The sequence below is a fragment of the Oncorhynchus mykiss genome, chromosome 8, assembly GCF_013265735.2.
Source record: "Oncorhynchus mykiss isolate Arlee chromosome 8, USDA_OmykA_1.1, whole genome shotgun sequence".
NCBI classification, from domain to species: Eukaryota; Metazoa; Chordata; class Actinopteri; order Salmoniformes; family Salmonidae; genus Oncorhynchus; species Oncorhynchus mykiss.
In genome coordinates, this window is record NC_048572.1 from 44,196,443 (window position 1) to 44,216,847 (window position 20,405).

General features: G+C 41.3%; 1 protein-coding gene across 3 annotated transcripts in view; it reads right to left on the reverse strand.

Moving 5' to 3' along the window:
- The window catches only part of efr3a (EFR3 homolog A (S. cerevisiae)), a 251,567-nt gene that overhangs the window by 11,450 nt on the left and 219,712 nt on the right, over window positions 1–20,405 (reverse strand). For all 3 annotated transcript variants that reach the window (XM_021612602.2, XM_021612601.2, XM_021612600.2), the window contains 4 exons: window positions 11,551–11,678; window positions 4,779–4,864; window positions 4,295–4,343; window positions 2,886–2,989 (listed from right to left, as the gene is read on the reverse strand). In XM_021612602.2, coding sequence (XP_021468277.1) covers window positions 2,886–2,989; window positions 4,295–4,343; window positions 4,779–4,864; window positions 11,551–11,678 — 367 coding nt within the window. The remainder of the gene's footprint in view (window positions 1–2,885; window positions 2,990–4,294; window positions 4,344–4,778; window positions 4,865–11,550; window positions 11,679–20,405) is intronic.

The window sequence follows — 20,405 nt, forward strand, 5'->3', positions numbered from 1 at the left end:
ATCTCACCATACCTTCTCTGCTATGCAATCTGGTTTCAGAGCTGGTCATGGGTGCACCTCAGCCACGCTCAAGGTGCTAAACGATATCTTAACCGCCATCGATAAGAAACATTACTGTGCAGCCGTATTCATTGATCTGGCCAAGGTTTCGACTCTGTCAATCACCACATCCTCATCGGCAGACTCAACAGCCTTGGTTTCTCAAATGATTGCCTCGCCTGGTTCACCAACTACTTCTCTGATAGAGTTCAGTGTGTCAAATCGGAGGGTCTGTTGTCCGGACCTCTGGCAGTCTCTATGGGGGTGCCACAGGGTTCAATTCTTGGACCGACTCTCTTCTCTGTATACATCAATGGTCTTGCTGCTGGTGAGTCTCTGATCCACCTCTACGCAGACGACACCATTCTGTATACTTCCGGCCCTTCTTTGGACATTGTGTTAACAACCCTCCAGGCAAGCTTCAATGCCATACAACTCTCCTTCCGTGGCCTCCAATTGCTCTTAAATACAAGTAAAACTAAATGCATGCTCTTCAACCGATCCCTACCTGCACCTACCCGCCTGTCCAACATCACTACTCTGGACGGCTCTGACTTAGAATACGTGGACAACTACAAATACTTAGGTGTCTGGTTAGACTGTAAACTCTCCTTCCAGACCCATATCAAACATCTCCAATCCAAAGTTAAATCTAGAATTGGCTTCCTATTTCGCAACAAAGCATCCTTCACTCATGCTGCCAAACATACCCTTGTAAAACTGACCATCCTACCAATCCTCGACTTTGGCGATGTCATTTACAAAATAGCCTCCAATACCCTACTCAACAAATTGGATGCAGTCTATCACAGTGCAATCCGTTTTGTCACCAAAGCCCCATATACTACCCACCATTGTGACCTGTACGCTCTCGTTGGCTGGCCCTCGCTTCATACTCGTCGCCAAACCCACTGGCTCCATGTCATCTACAAGACCCTGCTAGGTAAAGTCCCCCCTTATCTCAGCTCGCTGGTCACCATAGCATCTCCCACCTGTAGCACACGCTCCAGCAGGTATATCTCTCTAGTCACCCCCAAAACCAATTCTTTCTTTGGCCGCCTCTCTTTCCAGTTCTCTGCTGCCAATGACTGGAACGAACTACAAAAATCTCTGAAACTGGAAACACTTATCTCCCTCACTAGCTTTAAGCACCAACTGTCAGAGCAGCTCACATATTACTGCACCTGTACATAGCCCACCTATAATTTAGCCCAAACAACTACCTCTTTCCCAACTGTATTTAATTTATTTATTTATTTTGCTCCTTTGCACCCCATTATTTTTATTTCTACTTTGCATATTCTTCCATTGCAAAACTACCATTCCAGTGTTTTACTTGCTATATTGTATTCACCTTGCCACCATGGCCTTTTTTGCCTTTACCTCCCTTCTCACCTCATTTGCTCACATTGTATATAGACTTGTTTATACTGTATTATTGACTGTATGTTTGTTTTACTCCATGTGTAACTCTGTGTCGTTGTATCTGTCGAACTGCTTTGCTTTATCTTGGCCAGGTCGCAATTGTAAATGAGAACTTGTTCTCAACTTGCCTACCTGGTTAAATAAAAGTAAAATAAAATAAATAAAATAAAAGGACATACAGAAACTCAACCATAAAGGCCTGATTGGTGGAGTGCTGCAGAGATGGTTGTCCTTCTGGAAGGTTCTCCTATCTTCACAGAGGAACTTTAGAGCTCTGTCAGAGTGACCATCGGGTTCTTGGTCACCTCCCTGACCAAGGACCTTCACCCCCAATTGCTCAGTTTTGCTGGGCGGTCAAGTCTAGGAAGAGTCTTGGCGGTTCCAAGTTTCTTCCATTTAAGAATGATGGAGGCTACTGTGTTCTCGGGGACCTTCAATGCTGCAGAAATATTTTGGTACCCTTCCCAGATCTGTGTCTCGACACAATGCTGTCTCGGCGCTCTACAGACAATCCCTTCAACCTCATTGTTTAGTTTTTGCTCTGACATGCACTGTAAACTGTGGGACCTTATATAGACAGGCGTGTGCCTTTCCAAATCATGTCCAATCAATTGAATGTACAACAGCTGCTCTACAATCAAGTTATAGAAATATCTAAAGGATGATCAAAGGAAACACCTGAGCTCAATTTTTCAAATCTCATAGCAAAGGGTCTGAATACTTAGCTAAATAAGGTATTTCTGTTTTTTATTTTTAATAAATTAGCAAAAATGTCTAAAAACCTGTTTCGCTTTGTAATGATTGGGTATTGTGTGTAGATTGATGAGGAATTTAAAAAAAACTATTTTAGAATAAGGCTGTAAAGTAAAAAAATGTGGGAAAAGTCTAGGGGACTGAAAACTTTCAGAATGCACTGTGCAACATAAATATACATTACATTATACCCAAACATATATACATTAAAATACAAAATACAGTCATGGGAAGCACAAATAAAACATCACAAATCACCAAGACAATGAGTAATGACATTCCTCCACAAATAAGTCCCCAATCAAAACTTTAAAATTGCCCGAACGGCACCAGAACATCAAGATCAAATGTATTTAATTTTTTTCCAGCAATACGGTGCATTAAAACTAAAAGCAGATTTACCTAGCTCGGTGGAGACCTTACGAACCTCAAGAATGAACGGGTTAGGCAACTCATGTGTCCATACTTCAACAACAAAGTTAGATAAGATGGAAGCTTATGAAGTACGGCCTTGTAAACAAAAAGGGAGTAATGTAAAGATCTACGGGTGTGTGGGTGTGGGTGTATATATGTGAAACAGAGAGTAAGCAGTGTGTGTGTGTGTGTGTGTGTGTGTGTGTGTGTGTGTGTGTGTGGCAGCACTGTGGTCAACGTAATCTTTGGTTTACCTTGGACTCGCAGTGGGCGGCAATCTCCTCAAATGGAGCCTTCTGGAACTTCTCCATGACCTGGCGTCTCTTCTCCTTCTCCTGCTCCTCCAACCCTGTGGTGTCTGGAGAGAAGAGGGTCGCTTACAAATGCCATTTTGTCTCCTATTTCAGCTGGTTTTAACCTGGTATTTACAAAAAAATGATCTGGTAACGTCTTTGTAGTTTGACGCATTAAAAGGTCCAATGCAGACGTTTTTATTTCAATATCAAATATTTTCTGGTTAATAATTCAATAATTAAAGTACGATTTTAAAGTGTGATTATTTTCAATAAAAATACTACAAATCTGGTGATGTCACCAGGCAGGCCAAATTACAAAACAGGCTGAAATTTCAGGCGGTCTTTTCAAAATGAAGTTTTTGACTGCACTGGGCCTTTAAGCTCAGTTGCTCAAAATGGAACATAGTTAATGTGTCAATGAAATCAAATAACATTTTGATTGTTCACATACACATACATGGTTAGCAGATGTTATTGCGAGTGTAGCGAAATGCTTGTGATTTTAGTTCCGACATTGCAACAATATCTAACATGTAATCTAACAATTCCACAACAACTAACTAATACACACACATCTAAGTAAAGGTGTGGAATTTTATTTATTTTACCTTTATTTAACTAGGCAAGTCAGTTAAGAACAAATTCTTATTTTCAATGACGGCCTAGGAACAGTGGGTTACAAGGTACAACTGCCTGTTCAGGGGCAGAACAACAGATTTGTACCTTGTCAGCTCGGGGGTTTGAACTTGCAACCTTCCGGTTACTAGTCCAACGCTCTAACCACTAGACTACCCTGCCGCCCCAAATAAGAATATAAGTATATATACATATAAATATATGAATGCGCAAGGACAGTTTGGCAAAGGCAAGATGCAATAGATGGTATAAAATACAGTATATACATATGAGATGAGATGAGTAATGCAAGATATGTAAACATGAATCCGAAATCATCAGTTTTGTGTTATACAATCATCACTTTATCAAGAAAGGGTTAGTTGTTGTGGAATTGTTAGATTACATGTTAGATATTGTTGCAATGTCGGAAATCTAAAATCACAAGCATTTCGCTACACTCGCAATAACATCTGCTAACCATGTGTATGTGAACAATCAAAATGTTATTTGATTTCATTGACACATTAACCACTATGTTCCATTTTGAGCAACTGAGCTTAAAGGCCCAGTGCAGTCAAAAACTTAATTTTGAAAAGACCGCCTGAAATTTCAGCCTGTTTTGTCATTTTGGCCTGCCTGGTCGATTATTAACTATGCTTGCTAAAATGCTGTGTGCTATGATAGACTTTACAAAGACTAATACGGTTGAAGGGGTTCTGCTCATAACTACAGGGTTTCCAATGCCTTACCAATGGCCTTTTTCAGAGTCTCGAAGGTGATCTCCTCAGCCAGCAGAGACTGCAAAGAAAGAAAGTGGAGTACTTTACTCAACAGAACCCTGGGCATTGAGAAATCTTCCTTGTACTTACACTATATCAGGTGCATATGGTTTTATAATCATTAGAATACCAACAATATATGGCTTTATCCCATATATTAGAGAAACCAACTTTTCCTGATACCAAGTGAAACCGGATACCCCCATTATCCCCACAACGATCTCAGAAATCACAATCAAAAGACATGACATGTACATTTCAGTGTGATAGAAAGCGAAGGTAGGAGCACTGCTTGGGTGTTCAATGTAGTTGGAGTGTTGAACGTTTAATTTGTTTATGTTCAGACATGCAAAAACATAAGAGAGCCGCACTCAGAGCTTGCCTCCTTTTCCTTTATTTTATTTGTTAAATTATTTTCACTGTATCAGGACAGCATACATATGTCCAGACGTACCTTATCTGGTAGGCTATCGGAAGGGAAATCCACTTGAAGAGAAATGGTGTCAACCAAACTCTTTCTTCTGGTGAGGCGGTCTTCATCTGCATCATAAAACAACTACTTCAGTGGAGGTTGGCATAGTGCAGTTTGAAGTATACAGTATAGTGTTAGTCAAGAATAGTACTGTAACACGTGCTATCTAGTTTACTGTCTTTTTTGTAACCGCGTCATACATACGATACAAAATGCATTTCAGCGCCATTAAATGTCTCTGATGTGCAGAGCCTGTAGTGGAGCAGAAAAACTCCCAGCTTCACACAAATGCACTCCTCTCACCACCGGAGACAGGGGTTTAAATCCCCACTCCAACACTAATCTGTTTCCATGCACCTGCATGTCTCAATAAAAATAATACAAAAGGAAGAAAATAAAGAAAAAACAAATATGTCAGATGAATGGGTTTCTAAATCAAGATTGAATGCAGTACATTTGTTATATCTTTGTTATATACCATTAAGTATAGTATTGGGAGACGGTGTGTCAAATTCTTCAATTAAACTGAATCACATATTTGTTGTGGTGCCCGTCTGAGGTAGTAAGTAAGTAAGCAAGCAAGCACTGTCCGAGCCAGACCGTTTGTCTATGTGTAACTCTGTGTTGTTGTTTTTGTTGCACTGCTTTGCTTAATCTTGGCCAGGTCGCAGGTGTAAATTAGAACTTGTTCTCAACTGGCCTACCTGGTTAAATAAAGGTGAAATAAAATACATTTTAAAAAGTCTTAAAAAGAAAAGAGAAAAAAAAGAATTATTATTATTGTAGGTAAATACCTGTGTAAACCAAAGTGACCCATACAGCTTGAAACACACTAAACAGGTATGACTAATGAGCTAGCCACTTGTGGAAAGGTACTAATGAGAGCTCAGTGTGTGTGTCCAGTGTGTTAATGTCCAGTGTGTGTGTGTGTGTGTGTGTGTGTTGTGGATATTGGCATTGCCATATTCACACTGAATACTCTCGACTAAAGCAGTTTGGTACCTAAACACTAACATGGCGACTACCATGGATCTACATGATGGTGTCGAATAGTCAGTGGCGACCCGTCATTCAGGGCAAGCTTTCTTGAGTAAGACAGCTCCAACATGCAGGTGTTTCAGCCTATCTCAGTGCTTTCTGTGGTGGAGGGGCAGCCAGCAGAAAATACAGGGCATAGGGGTTGGTAATCTTCTCTAGTTGCGCCGGGATTGGCTCAGTGTTCTGTTACTCATGGGGACACTACCTCACCAGAAAATCTACACGGAGAGCTAGAAAGTTCAAGCCCCTTGGGTGCTGCCATAGATTTACATTAGAAGTGCCCATCCAAGAAGGCTCAAAATCATTGCCCACTGATAAAATGACCTCAAATCACGTTATATCTACCATAGCTTTGATTGGACTGATCATGTCAACATCCTACTTTCAAAATCGTATCAAGCAAGCTAGGCAAGCGTTGCAAAGCAATCACTATTTTGCTTCCCCTCACTGCTATTTGGTGGAGAGGGTGTGTTCTGGGTTTAAGGGTCTCTTTTCCAAGCTTAAAAGGATAAACATTCACACGCAAAACCATGGGCCAGAAGAGGTTGAATAGATTGGCCATGCTATCAATCCAGCATGACTTCTGCTGCGGTCAAAACAACTGGAAACTCGTAACTGTGAAATCTCAGATTTCAGTGAGCGCAAGACAACTGGGAACTCAGGAAAAAAAAATAGCGGCGACTGGGAAAATACATATTGTTTAATTAATGAACATGCACCCGTTAAGACACTAACAGCTTACAGACGGTAGGCAATTAAGGTCACAGTTATGAAAACTTAGGACACTAAAGAGGCCTTTCTACTGACTCTGAAAAACCCCAAAACACACTGCGTGAACGTGCCTAAGGCACGCTGCAAGGAATGCATGAGGACTGCAGATGTGGCCAGGGCAAACAATTGCAATGTCCGTATTGTGAGATGCCTAAGACAGCGCTACAGGGGGACAGGACAGACAGCTGATCATCCTCGCAGTGGCAGACCACGTGCAACAACACCTGCACAGGATCGGTACATCCGAACATCATACCTGCAGGACAGGTACAGGATGGCAACAAAAATTGCCTGAGTTACACCAGGATTGCACAATCCCTCCATCAGTGCTCAGACTGTCCGCAATAGGCTGAGAGAGGCTGGACTGAAGTCTTGTAAGGCCTGTTGTAAGGCAGGTCCTCACCAGACATCACTGGGCAACAACGTCGCCTATGGGCACAAACCCACCGTCGCTGGACCAGACAGGACCCTCCAGCATGACAATGCCACCAGCCATACTGCTCGTTCTTTGCGTGATTTCCTGCAAGACAGGAATGTCAGTGTTCTGCCATGGCCAGCGAAGAGCCTGGATCTCAATCCCATTTAGCACGTCTGGGACCTGTTAGATCGGAGGGTGAGAGCTAGGGCCATTCCCCACAGAAATGTCCAGGAACTTGCAGGTGCCTTGGTGGAAGAGTGGGGTAACATCTCACAGCAAGAACTGGCAAATCTGGTGCAGTCCATGAGGAGGAGATGCAATGCATTACTTAATGCAGCTGGTGGCCACACTTGATACTGACTGTTACTTTTGATTTTGACCAACCTTTTGTTCAAGTTTTTGTCAGTTATTGTCACGATCGTGAGACGGACCAATGCTCAGCGTACGTAGAGTTCCACATCTTTATTATCAAGTGAAACTTCGAACAAAAACAAATAAAGGACCAACGAAACGTGACTACGTGGTGCACATGCACAAACACAAAATAATATCCCACAAACACAGGTGGGAAAAACAGCTACTTAAATATGATCCCCAATTAGAGTCAACAATTACCAGCTTCCTCTAATTGGGAACCAAACCAAAACACCAACATAGAAAGTTTAAACTAGAACACCCCCTCGTCACGCCCTGACCTACTACACCATAGAGAAACAAGGGCTCCCTATGGTCAGGGCGTGACGGTTGTTATGATCATACAAATATTTACAAGTTAAGTTTGCTGAAAATAAACGCAGTTGACAATGAGAGGACGTTTCTTTTTTTGCCAACCTTATTTGGTTAATTTTAGTTAGCTATGACAATTGGTTTGTATTGCTAGTACTCTATGGATTGGGATTATGTTGGTTCATTGTTTAGCCAGCTAGCTACATGTCTAAACAAAATACCCCAAGTTAAAACTTACTGTTAGCTAGCTAGCTGACATTAGATGGCTGGCTCGCTAGCTAAATGTACATTTATGATCTGTGTATAGTAATATTATCTCAGAATGCCATTTCGCATGGCTAGTTATAGCCTAATGTTAGCTAGCTAACTAGCTATCATTGAACCTTTTTGGTTAACTTTAGCTAGCTATGAAAATCGGTTTGTATTGCTAGTACTCTATGGATTGGGATTATGTTGGTTCATTGTTTAGCTAGCATGTCTAAACAAAAGACTCCACTTCACCAGATGATTACGTGACCCATCAATTTAGCCAGGTGTGTCTGACGGTGATTACGGTTATCATTGTATAATAATGACAACATACTTGTATCTGGAATTTGTCTTTCAGCATCAGTAGAACAAGCCTGACTCTCCTCCACCAGTAGTACAAGGAGAATGGTCTAATGCCTTCCGCCAAAAAGAGAGCTGGCCACAGCACAGGTTACACCTGAAGCATGAGGACTTGCAGCGAGTGGTGAACTTCATCAACAACTACGCAGAGGATAATGCAATAGTGTTACCAGGACACCACCCAGGACACACACATTTTGGTGGAAAGCTGCTGCCATCCCATGTGACAAAAGGAGCAGTATGGCATTTTTACAAGGAATCAATGACAACACTTGGTATGTAAAGCACAAACACGTTTTTACTATTTAATGGACCTCCAACATGATTGGCACCACTTTTATTGATCTCACATTATTTCTGTATTTTCCAGAGGTACGTGTAGTTGTGTGTTCCTCTAGTTTACAAGATGATGTTTCTGTATGCAGTGCTGCTGCTCTGCACACTTGTAGGTAAGTGAAACTTACCTGATAATGACGTATAAAAAAAATGATATTACGTTTCATGTTACATTTTCTTTACATCTTAATATTATTTTGTTGTTTGCAGGTGCACTATCCTTCTGACCCTATGCAGCCAGGCCCCATCTACTTTCTAACTCCTCTCAAGTGTGCCTTGTTTGGTGTCTGCTGTGATGGAAAACCACAACAAGTCAACTACTTTATTGATGAAGGCATGTCATCAATGTCAAGTCAGCAGCGCAGTCCTCAACTAAATGCACCGTTTCTTGACCAACTACGGAGTTGGGGAAACACGTGTGGACCTGAATTGTGATAACTGCAGTGGCTAAAACAAGAACAAATTTGTGCTCTGGTATTGTGCCTGGCTGACCATGCACAAGCTCCACCACAGTCTGGAACTTCACTTCCTGATCACAGGCCAAACCAAGCTGCTGTGCAACGCTGACATCCATCCTCCCATAGATGGTCTGCCTGTACAAGCACCACCTGGACTGAACACAGCTAGACAAACGTATGTTTTTGAGAAGATCAGGGAGTTTTGCAACGAAGAGGACATCACATGCCCTGCACCAAAGTCAAGGGCAGGACAGAAACAGGCTCTCCGAATATAGATTCCCTTGTTCGTGTGTGGTTCGGACGGACTAGTCATCAGCACTATCTGCAGTGCCTCTATTCAAATGACTCTCCTAACTCACACGCCATACGTTGCTGCAACAATAAAAACATGTTATCCTGCTGCTCAGCCACTTTACCCCTGATTGTAAGCATATAACTAACTACCTCATCTATCACTGATATTGTTCTTGTACATACTGTATATTATTTCATATTGACAGTATCTATTTCTGATATTGCTACTATGCCAGTAACCATTTGGCTGTACCGTTTACACCTTCTGTAGAGACCCACACTACTCACTGTTTCGTACATGACCTCACATGTGAATCCTTAAAGAGCTGGGTGGGGCTGGTTTATGAGGGCGTGAACAATGCTGAATGGGTGTAGACAAAGGAGAGCTTTCCACTAGGTACCAAAACATTCAAAGGCCATTTTCTCAAAAGGGAATTTACAAGTTTGTAAACTTTCAAAGCAGAATTACTTTCCCATTGTTCCTCAAAAATGCAGTGTATGATATACTATTTTGTAGTTTTGAGTCTCTACTCTACTATCCAATAAAAAAAAAACACAATTTCAAGTTTTGTTACATAAGGCCGATTTGAGCTGGTCGGTCACAAACGTGGAAAAAGTGAAGGGGTGTGAATAACTTCTGAAAGCACTGTACATGTGACAGCATACAATAAAAAATGATACACAGTACAAGTTCAATGCAACTACTGTACTAAGTACTGACAAAGACAAGCAGCTTTCTAAAATATCTAACACATTTGACATATCTATGCTACACAGCAAATTCTGCAGAGATGACTAGTATCAACATTACTCACAAAACCCTTTACTGCTATACACCTATAAATTGTACTCACCATAACATAAATCCAAATGCAAGTGCCATAGTTACAAACATTAATATCATACAGTACACTTGAAGTATGAATTGAAAGACATCTAATTGACAAATCACTCAACGCTGCTCTGGAATCTACAAGGCTTCTGCTTGGTTTCACAGCAACAGTGTATTTGGGGAATGGGCAGTAGGGAACGCCCTTTTTTAGAGGTCAAAGGTGAACATGTGAGAATTGGGGCTCTGGTCTGGAGTTGAGGTGAAAGGGTAATCTATAGGTCAACGACCTCCAACCTTGGTGCTATCGATGTGCAATGGGTCAGTTCGCTTTAAATAATACACTAATTTAGCTTCACTTATAAACATACTTGTGTTGAAAAGGTCAGAATCTGGCTCACTTGACAATACACTAAAGAGAAACCCAAATATTCACTGCATTCAATTAGTGTTGTGCCAAAATGGACACCAACAGAGACTGTTGCACCATGTTGGGAGAGCAGTGACACAGGTACTATGACTACAGAGGATTGGGCGTCAAACTAAGCTCCTCTACTTGGTCGGGTTACCTTGCGACGTCTGCCTGCACCTGTGGAGGATCTTCCCTACCGTGTATAGGACTGAGTCAAACAATAGGAGTGGGAAGGAAACAAAACAAACAGCTAATTACCATGTTGCTTTCTGAGTCAATTTAAGACTTACCACACTCTTACTGTACAAGTAAGAAATTAAATGATTTATAGTCAATGTTTATCAAGAGTATAGAAATAACGACACCCTACCTACATGAACAACTGCAATAAATGAAAACGTATTTCTGTACATCAGGGGTCTCCAACCTCATTCCTGGAGAGCTACTGTCCTGTAGGTTTTCGCTCCAACCCTAATCTAGCATACCTGATTCTAATAATTAGCTTATTGATAACCTGAATCAGGTTAGTTATAACTGTGGTTGGAGAGCCCTGTCCTACATGAACAAATGTGAAAACTATATTGTGATAAATGTGCTTACACCTTACACTTTATAGTTCCAATGCAACTGATTGATCTGATATCCAATGTTTCGGCAGCAAGCTGCTACATTCCTTTCTTTTCTAATGTGTTTTCAGGGGCTGGATGGATCAAGCTTCTCGGAATAGGAATGGTGAATAGGAATGGTGATCTGGGATGAGGTCCCTCCTTTCCATGTAAATCTTATTCATTGTGATATAAAAGGCAAAACTGAACCTAAACCACCCCATCTGTGTTTTCTCCTATCTACAAAACTGTGCTTACCCGTCACTTGAGGGACGTAGGGGATTGAAAGACGCTCAGCGTTGTATCCTGGCGCGACCAGGCACTCCGCCAGGTCAACCGTCTGGAAATATAGGCTCCGGTCTTCCTTCTCAAGACAATTTGGAAGCCTGAAGAGGAAGGAAAACCATAGTGAGAGAGCTAAACGTAATGCTAATTCCAGGTAAAGCTCTCTTATTTGCTATGACAAAAACAGAGCCATACGTGGTAGTGTGGTAACTTGAGGCATAGAGAATGGTTAATGAGTGACACAATGAATGGTAGGCTATATTAAAGACAACCACACACTCTTTGCAAACAGTGCCTTCAGAAAGTATTCATACCCCTTGACTTAATCCACACTTTGTTGTGTTACAGCCTGAATTCTAAATCGGTTTTGTCACCCATCTACACACAATATCCCATAATGACATGTGAAAACATGTTTTTAGAAATGTTTGTAAATGAATTGAAAATGAAATACAGAACAATCAAATTTACATCCACTACCGCTCAAAAGTTTGGGGTCATTTAGAAATGTCCTTGTTTTAGAAAGAAAAGCTAATTTTTTGTTCATTAAAATAAACTCAAATTGATCAGAAATACAGTGTAGACATCGGTAATGTTGTAAATGACTATTGTAGCTGGAAATGTCAGATTTTTTATGGAATAGCTACATAGGCGTACAGAGTCCCATTATCAGCAACCATCACTCCTGTGTTCCAATGGTGTTAGCTAATCCAAGTTTATTATTTTAAAAGGCTAATTGCTCATTAGAAAACCCTAGTACCTGCAACACACCAGTCTCAACGTCAACATTGAAGGGGCGACTCTGGGATGCTGGCCTTCTAGGCAGAGCTCCACTGTCCAGTGTCTGTTTTCTTTTGCCCATCTTAATCTTTAGTTTGTATTGGCCAGTCTGAGATATGGCTTTTTCTTTGCAACTCTGCCTAGAAGGCCAGCATCCCAGAGTCGCCTCTTCACTGTTGACGTTGACTGGTGTTTTGCGGGTACTATTTAATGAAGCTGCCAGTTGAGGACTAGACACTCTAATGTACTTGTCCTCTTGCTCAGTTGTGCACCGGGGCCTCCCACTCCTCTTTCTGTTCTGGTTAGAGCCAGTATGCGCTGTTCTGTGAAGGGAGTAGTAAACAGCGTTGTACGAGATCTTCAGTTTCTTGGCAATTTCTCGCATGTAATAGCCTTAATTTCTCAGAACAAGAATAGAGTGACGAGTTTCAGAAGAAAGTTATTTGTTTCTAGACATTTTGAGCCTGTAATGGAACCCACAAATGCTGATGCTCCAGATACTTAACTAGTCTAAAGAAGGCCAGTTGTATTCCTTCTTTAATCAGCACAACAGTTTTCAGCGGTGTTAACATAATTGCAAAAGGGTTTTCTAATGATCAATTAGCAGTGAAAAATAATAAACAATGTGCCATTGGAACACAGTAGTGATGGTTGCTGATAATGGGACTCTGTACACCTATCTAGATATTCCATTAAAAGAAATCTGCAGTTTCCAGTCATTTGCAGTCATTTACAATATTAACAATGTCTACACTGTATTTCTGATGTTGTTTTAAAAATGGACAAAACAAATGTGCTTTTCTTTCAAAACAAGGACATTTCTAAGTGACCCCAAACTTTTGAAAGGTAGTGTAAATATTCACACCCCTGAGTCAATACTTTGTAGAAGCACCTTTGGTGGCGATTACAGCTGTGAGTGTTTTGGGGTACATTTCCAAGAGCTTTGCACACCTGGATTATACAATATTTGCCCATTATTCTTAAAAATTTCTTCAAGCTCTGTCAAGTTGATTGTTGATCATTGTTAGACAGCCATTTTCATGTCTTGCCATAGATTGTCAAGCCGATATAAGTCAACACTATAACTGGGCCATTTAGGAACAGTCAATGTCTTCTTGGTAAGCAACTACGGGGTAGATTTGGCCTTGTGTTTTAGGTTATTGTCCTGCTGAAAGGTGAATAGTCTCCCAGTGTATGTTGGAAAGCAGACAACCGTGTTTTCCTCTCGGAATTGTCCTGTGCTTAGCTCTATTCAGTTAATTTTTATTTTTTTAAAAACAACCTCCATAGTCCTTGCCAATGACAAGCATACCCATAACATGATGCAGCCACCACCATGCTTGAAAATATGAAGTGATGTATTGTGTGGGATTTGCCAAAACCTAAAGTTAATTTCTTTGCCACATCTCTGGCAGAATTACTTTAGTGCATTGTTGCAAACAGGATGCATGTTTTTTTTATTCTGTACAGGCTTCCTTCTTTTCAATCTGTCATTTAGGTTAGTATTGTGGAGTAACTACAATGTTGTTGATCCATTCTCAGTTTTCTCCTATCACAATCATGATACTCTGTAACTGTTTAAAAATCAAAAAAAATTTAATATATTTTTTAATCATATAGAATCCTATAGGATTTTGTATCCACTCTATCAGAATCGTATTGGAATCATATTGGACTACCTTTTTTTCCTAATGGAAATCAAAAGTTATCCTGTTGGATCCTATAGGTTTTTGATAAGAATGGTAGGATTTTGTCTCCCCAATCAGAATATCATTAGAACTTTTTTTTTCTTAATTGAACCCATTAAATTATAGTTTGTTGTCATTAGTTCCAATATAATACAACATTTTTGTTGATCGGAAAACAACAGTTGTATATTAATTTCTGTTTCATTCACCTGTAAGAAAACCTTTGTTTTCAAAAGTGACTGATGACTTCACTGATAGCACTAGCTCGCAGCGTTACTTAGCCTAACTCGCCACCTGTGGCTGTGCAGAGAATCTCCGGTTTTCTAACATTGTTGTTCTAACTGTTTTATCCTTCACTGTGCATGAATGCAACAACTGTGAGTACAGTATTTGTTTCCTTATGTTTCCTGACGAAGTGGTCAATGTTTTAGTCATATTTGTCATTGGACAACATTTTATGCACTCATTTTATGCTAACTAAGAAACCACTGTTAGCCACATATTGCCTGTCAACTGACCAGCTAGCTAATTGGATGTGGTCAAACCGTGGGCTTGTGTAATGTAGTAATGCATACTGTCCACGTACAGGAAATTAGCGCAATATATAATATTATACATTTCAATATATGCTGATAGTGTACACATGTATATTTCAATTTAGGCTGATAGTGAACCCATTTCTCACTAGTTCTAAAGTTAAAAAGAGCTCTTAAGCACAATTAACCGGGTGCACTAGAAAGAGCTCCCATAATGACTGTGCAGCAGCCCGTTCATTCACCCTGCCTACTTATTATAACAGGTCAAGGCATAGTGTTGATATTATTCTATTCATTGCTATTTTAGACCACATTGTATGGACAATCTCACAGCTAAATATGGCACAGAAACAGCCTCTTTCCCGTGTTTCCAGATCTCTGCCTACTCACACCAGTGGCAATTCCCTGAGGTTCTCAACCTCTTCAGCACACCATCACAATATAGGAAAGATTAAAGGCTGCAAGTTCATTTGCAGTATGATCAATTGAAAAATCTTATCAGATTTTGGAACCAGTCTTATTGGATAAAATCCTATAGGATAGGTTCCAAAATCTGATTGGATTTTCTATTGGAATCCTATAGGATTTTTTGACTCAGGTTTCTTTGTGTGTCCTCATCCTTCGGCAATTACCACCATATTTTAAAGGTATGCTACAGGACTTTGGCAATAAAGCAATTTATTTACTTCCCCAGAGTCAAATGAACTTGTGCATACTATATTTACACTACCATTCAAAAGTTGGGACACACCTACTCATACAGGGGATTTAAAAAAAACTATTTTCTACATTGTGGAATATTAGTGAAGACATCAACACTATGAAATAACACATATGGAATCATGCAGTAACCAAAAAAAAGTGTTAAACAAATCAAAATATATTTTAGATTCTTCAAAGTAGCCACCCTTTGATGACAGCTTTGCACACTCTTGGCATTCTCTCAACCAGCTTCATGAGGAATGCTTTTCCAACAGTCATGAAGAAGTTCCCACATATGCTGAACACTTGTTGGCTTCTTTTTTTTTCTTTCTTCTTCACTCTGCTGACCAACTCATCCCAAATCATCTCAATTCGTTTGAGGTCGGGTGATTGTGGAGGTCTGGTCATCTAATGCAGCACTCCATCACTCTCCTTGGTCAAATAGCCAATACACAGCCTGGAGGTGTGTTGGGTCATATATTATAAACCAGGTTTCCATCCAACCTTTTTATGCGAGTAAAGTACATGTCGGATAAAACATGTAATGACAGGCCTGATGGAAACAGCAAATTTGTCAGTAAACGTTCCAAATATTGATGACAAAAAATAAGTTAGACACGGTAGGATCTTTTTGAGTAATTTTATTTTTGTGAGAAATGGTGCTGGTGGAAATGTAAAAAAAACATAATATTGAAGTAAACTTGGAGTCACGCGATACGTTGTGTCGTCCTCCCACTACGACTCGGGAAAGCATCAACCCCACTCTTGTTTAGTGTTTTATGTATTGTAGACTCGTCAATAGAGATGTTAGCATGTTCCAGGGATTTCTGTAAGTCTTTAGCTGTCACTCTAGGATTCTTCTTAACCTCATTGAGCATTCTGTGCTGTGTTTTGTAGTTATCTTTGCAGGACAGCCACTCCTAGGTAGAGTAGCAATAGTGCTGAACTTTCTCCATTTATAGACAATTTGTCTTACCATGGACTGATGAACATCAAGGCTTTTAGAAATACTTTTGTAACCCTTTCCAGCTTCATGCAAGTCAATATTTCTTAATCTTTGGTCTTGTGAGATCTCTTTGTTCGAGGCATGGTTCACATCAGGCAATGCTTCTTGTGAATAGCAAACTCAAATGTTGTGAGTGTTTTTTATAGGGTAAGGCAGCTCTAACCAACATCTCCAATCTCGTCTCATTGATTGGACTCCAGGTTAGCTCACTCCTGACTCCAATTAGATTTTAGAGAGGTCATTAACTCTTTTGGGATAGGGGGCAGCATTTTCACTTTTGGATGAATAGCGTGCCCAGAGTGAACTGCCTCCTACTCTGTCCCAGATGCTAATATGTGCATATTATTATTATTATTGGATAGAAAACACTCTGAAGTTTCTAAAACTGTTTGAATGATGTCTGAGTATAACAGAACTCATATGGCAGGCAAAAAACCTGAGAAAAATCCAACCAGGAAGTGGGACATCTGAGGTTTGTAGTTTTTCAAAGCTTGGCCTACCAAATACACATTGAGATATGGATAAAGTTGCACTTCCTACGGCTTCCACTATATGTCAACCATCTTTAGAAACTTGAATGAGGATTCTACTATAAAGGAGGGGCTCATGAGACCTCTTTGAGTCAGTGGTCTGGCAGTGTCTCAGTCTCGTGACGCGCGCTCCCGACAGAGTGATGAAGATCATGAAAGGTAAGTGAATATTTATGGTGTTATTTCCAGCTTCTGTTGACTCCAAAATGGCAGCTATTCCTCTGGCTGTTTTGGGTTCTGAGCGCCGTTCTCAGATTATGCTTGCTCGAAATCTGACACAACGGTTGCATTAAGGAGAAGTCTATCTTTAATTCTGTGAATAACAGTTGTATCTTTTATCAATGTTTATTATGAGTATTTCTGCAAAATCACCAGATGTTTTACTTTTTACAACCTACACGGTAAATGTTTAAATGATGTATTCAATATAGACAAGAAAAATACAATAATTTGTCTGTTATTAGTTTAAGCACACTATGTTTGTCAAATTTGATGACCAATTGATGCAGAAATCCAGGTAATTCCAAAGGGTTCACATCATTTTTCTTGGCTAGCGTGCACGAGCCAGGACCAAAGATGGGCACTCATGCCTGTATTTGGCCCAAACATAGACGGTCAGATTTGGTCCGGTCCATATCTGAACCAATCATAGACATCTATGTTTCACAAGTTTGGACAGCACAATGCAGCACAGTGCAGTACAGCAGAGCAGAGTACAGTACACAGTAAAGTATAGTAGAGTACAGTAGAGCACAAGAATGATGAAGTGTTAGGGCCTAATTAATTAATTTAAATTGACTGACGTCCTTATATGAACCGTAACTCAGTAGCATCTTTGAAATTGTTGCGTTTATATTTTTGTTCAGTGTAGGTCTGCATGCAAAGCAATGCACAACTCCAGATTTCTTACATACTCACTCACATTATTGTGAAGCAAAAGTCCCGACTTTAAATCTTTCTTCTTCTTCTTCACGCTACTCCTCTTACATGGTTTCAGCTAGAAACGCCAATCAAACTGTATAATGTGCACAACAGCCACTGACCGCAAAAGGAATGGATTTTTTTAGGCTGCATTACGACCACACAAAGGGGATGCCACCGTAAAATTCGAGCCATTATCAAGTGCTTGTCAAATTGTGAATGAGAGACTGTGTGTACAGCCTGCTCAAAAAAAACAAAGCAGAGCTCATGCCTTTCAAGCAACTTTTTTCAAATCATCATTAGAGTTGCATCATGCGGCAAATGAAGCATATAGGAGTACCTATTTCTTTGTTAAACCGCTCAACACAGAATAGCCGCATGTGCGCACTCCCTCAAATCGCTTGGAGAAAATATCCTTTCTATGTTATTCAGCTTTGTTCAATTGTAGTCTTCATTCCATTAAATAATATAAAATAATGCCACGGAATTCTAAGCAAATCCTGTCTGCTAAATTAACTAGTGTTGTGTCACGTCCACTCCTGCTCCTCCCCTTGACGTCGCTGGTTTACTAACCACCGGTCTGGGCAACTATCATTACACGCACCTGGCATCAATCATTACGTGTACCTGCACTTCATCATGAGGCACACCTGGACTCCATTACCTCACTCATTACCTCCCCTTTATCTGGCACACCTTTAGGTTCTTTCCCCAGGCAGTATTGTTTCTATGTCAAGACACTACTCCTATGTTGTATATTTTCATGTCCTTTGTTATATTAAACTTACCACCTGCTTCTCGACTCCCAGCGTCTACAATACAGAACACTGCCTCACAAAATGGAAGAAACAAGAAATCAGAACCTCTCCCAGACAGTTGATGAACAGGGATACCTACTTCGTCAACACCACGACCAGCTGGCGCAACTGGGGACGGCTATGGAAGAGGTTCTTCGCAGTGTTCAACATCTTGAACATACCCGAGAGGCGTTGCATTCAACTAGCGGAGGATACTCTACCACCATTCGACCCAGCACACCAGCCCATTCAGCAACCCGCCCTGGTCAGCGATGCCCGCTTGTCCCTCCTGGAGCCCCCACCACGAGAGGTCCAAGGTTGCCACGGTTATTTCTCTGCTGACTGGGCAAGTGTTGGAATGGGCCACGGCTGTCTGGGAGAGAGGAGAGGAGGAGCTGGATTCGTACAAGTGGTTCATGGCTCTGTTCGAAGATACCTCTGATCATCCACCGGAGGGCAGGAGGACAAGACTGCTGCAGAGCACGCACTCCCCTTCCGGACAGTAGCAGCATCCAGCAGATGGAATAAGCCGGCGCTTCGTAAGCTATTCAGTAGAGGACTGCGCGAGGAAGTCCAGACGGAACTGGCCTGTCGAGACGACAACCTCTCCTTGGACACACTCACCGTGATGGCCATCTGTCTGGATAACCTACTTCAGGAGCGTCGGCACTCTCATCGCTTCACTCCATCCCTTAGTGACCACTCTGGATCAGAGCCTGAACCCATGGAGGTAGGGGTCACATGCTTCCCTGCGGCAAAGCGACGCAGTCGGAGACAGCTGAGGCTCTCTCTCTATTGTGGTCAAGGAGGGCTCCAGCTACAGCAGTGTCCGGTACGTCCCAGCTCGGGATCCACAAGAGCCGAGGAATGGTCACGTGATTTTCCACTTCCTGGGGCAGGTGTGAGTATCTATCCCCACTTCATCACTTTCTGCCAACCCCTTTTTTTTGTCAATTGCACGTAGTCGACTGTCCCTTATGTACTGTTTCTACAGCGTTGGACTTCCGGGTATAAGCCTCATTCCTTCCATGGGCGGAGTACGCTTCCATGGGTGGAGTACGCACAAAATTTGTTACATTACTCCTCCACCAGGCTGACTCCCTTCTAGTGTGTTCTCGATTTTTAGCCAGCCCTGGCTCAGTGGAGCCCGGGACAGACTGAAGCTCCTGCAGTGGATGAGTGGTTCAGGAGCACAGAAGACATGTGGGAGACATGTTAGACTCCGTGTGCCGTCCACTGTCAGAAGGAGCAGGCAGACCGCCACCGCTGTGAGACTCTCGTGTTCCATCCTGGGGTTGTAGCACAAAGCCATTTGGCATAGCCAGATCAGGACGTAACATACGTGTAACACAGACGCTGGAGGTCTGGAAGCAAGTACAGGGGGTGAATTTAATACAAAACAAGAGTAGCGTCTGGACATGAGAAACATAACTAATACTGCCTGGTGCAAGAACCAAAGGGAGTGACAGGGATATAGGGGAGTCTCATGAGGCGCAGATGCACGTAACGATGGTGGCAGGTGTGTATAAAAAGTAAACTGGCGACAATGAGCGCCAGAGATGGGTAGACATGACAATAGGGATTACTCAGACTATGCTATTCTGTTCCTCTGAAATAGACTAAAGTTTCTTCATATCATGCTTATTTAGATCTGTCTAAAATAATAAAATATAGGCTATATTACATGGATTTATTAGACTTTTTACATCTTCCAAAGGTCTGCATCAGTGGCTTGTAGGCTGTGTGTGGAAGCCAGGAGATGCTTAATGTGTTTTTGTTAATTAACGATCAATTACCGTGAAACAGACAGTTATTTGCTTGACAATCACTGTCTGACAAAATGTTGTGACCGCCACAACCACACAACA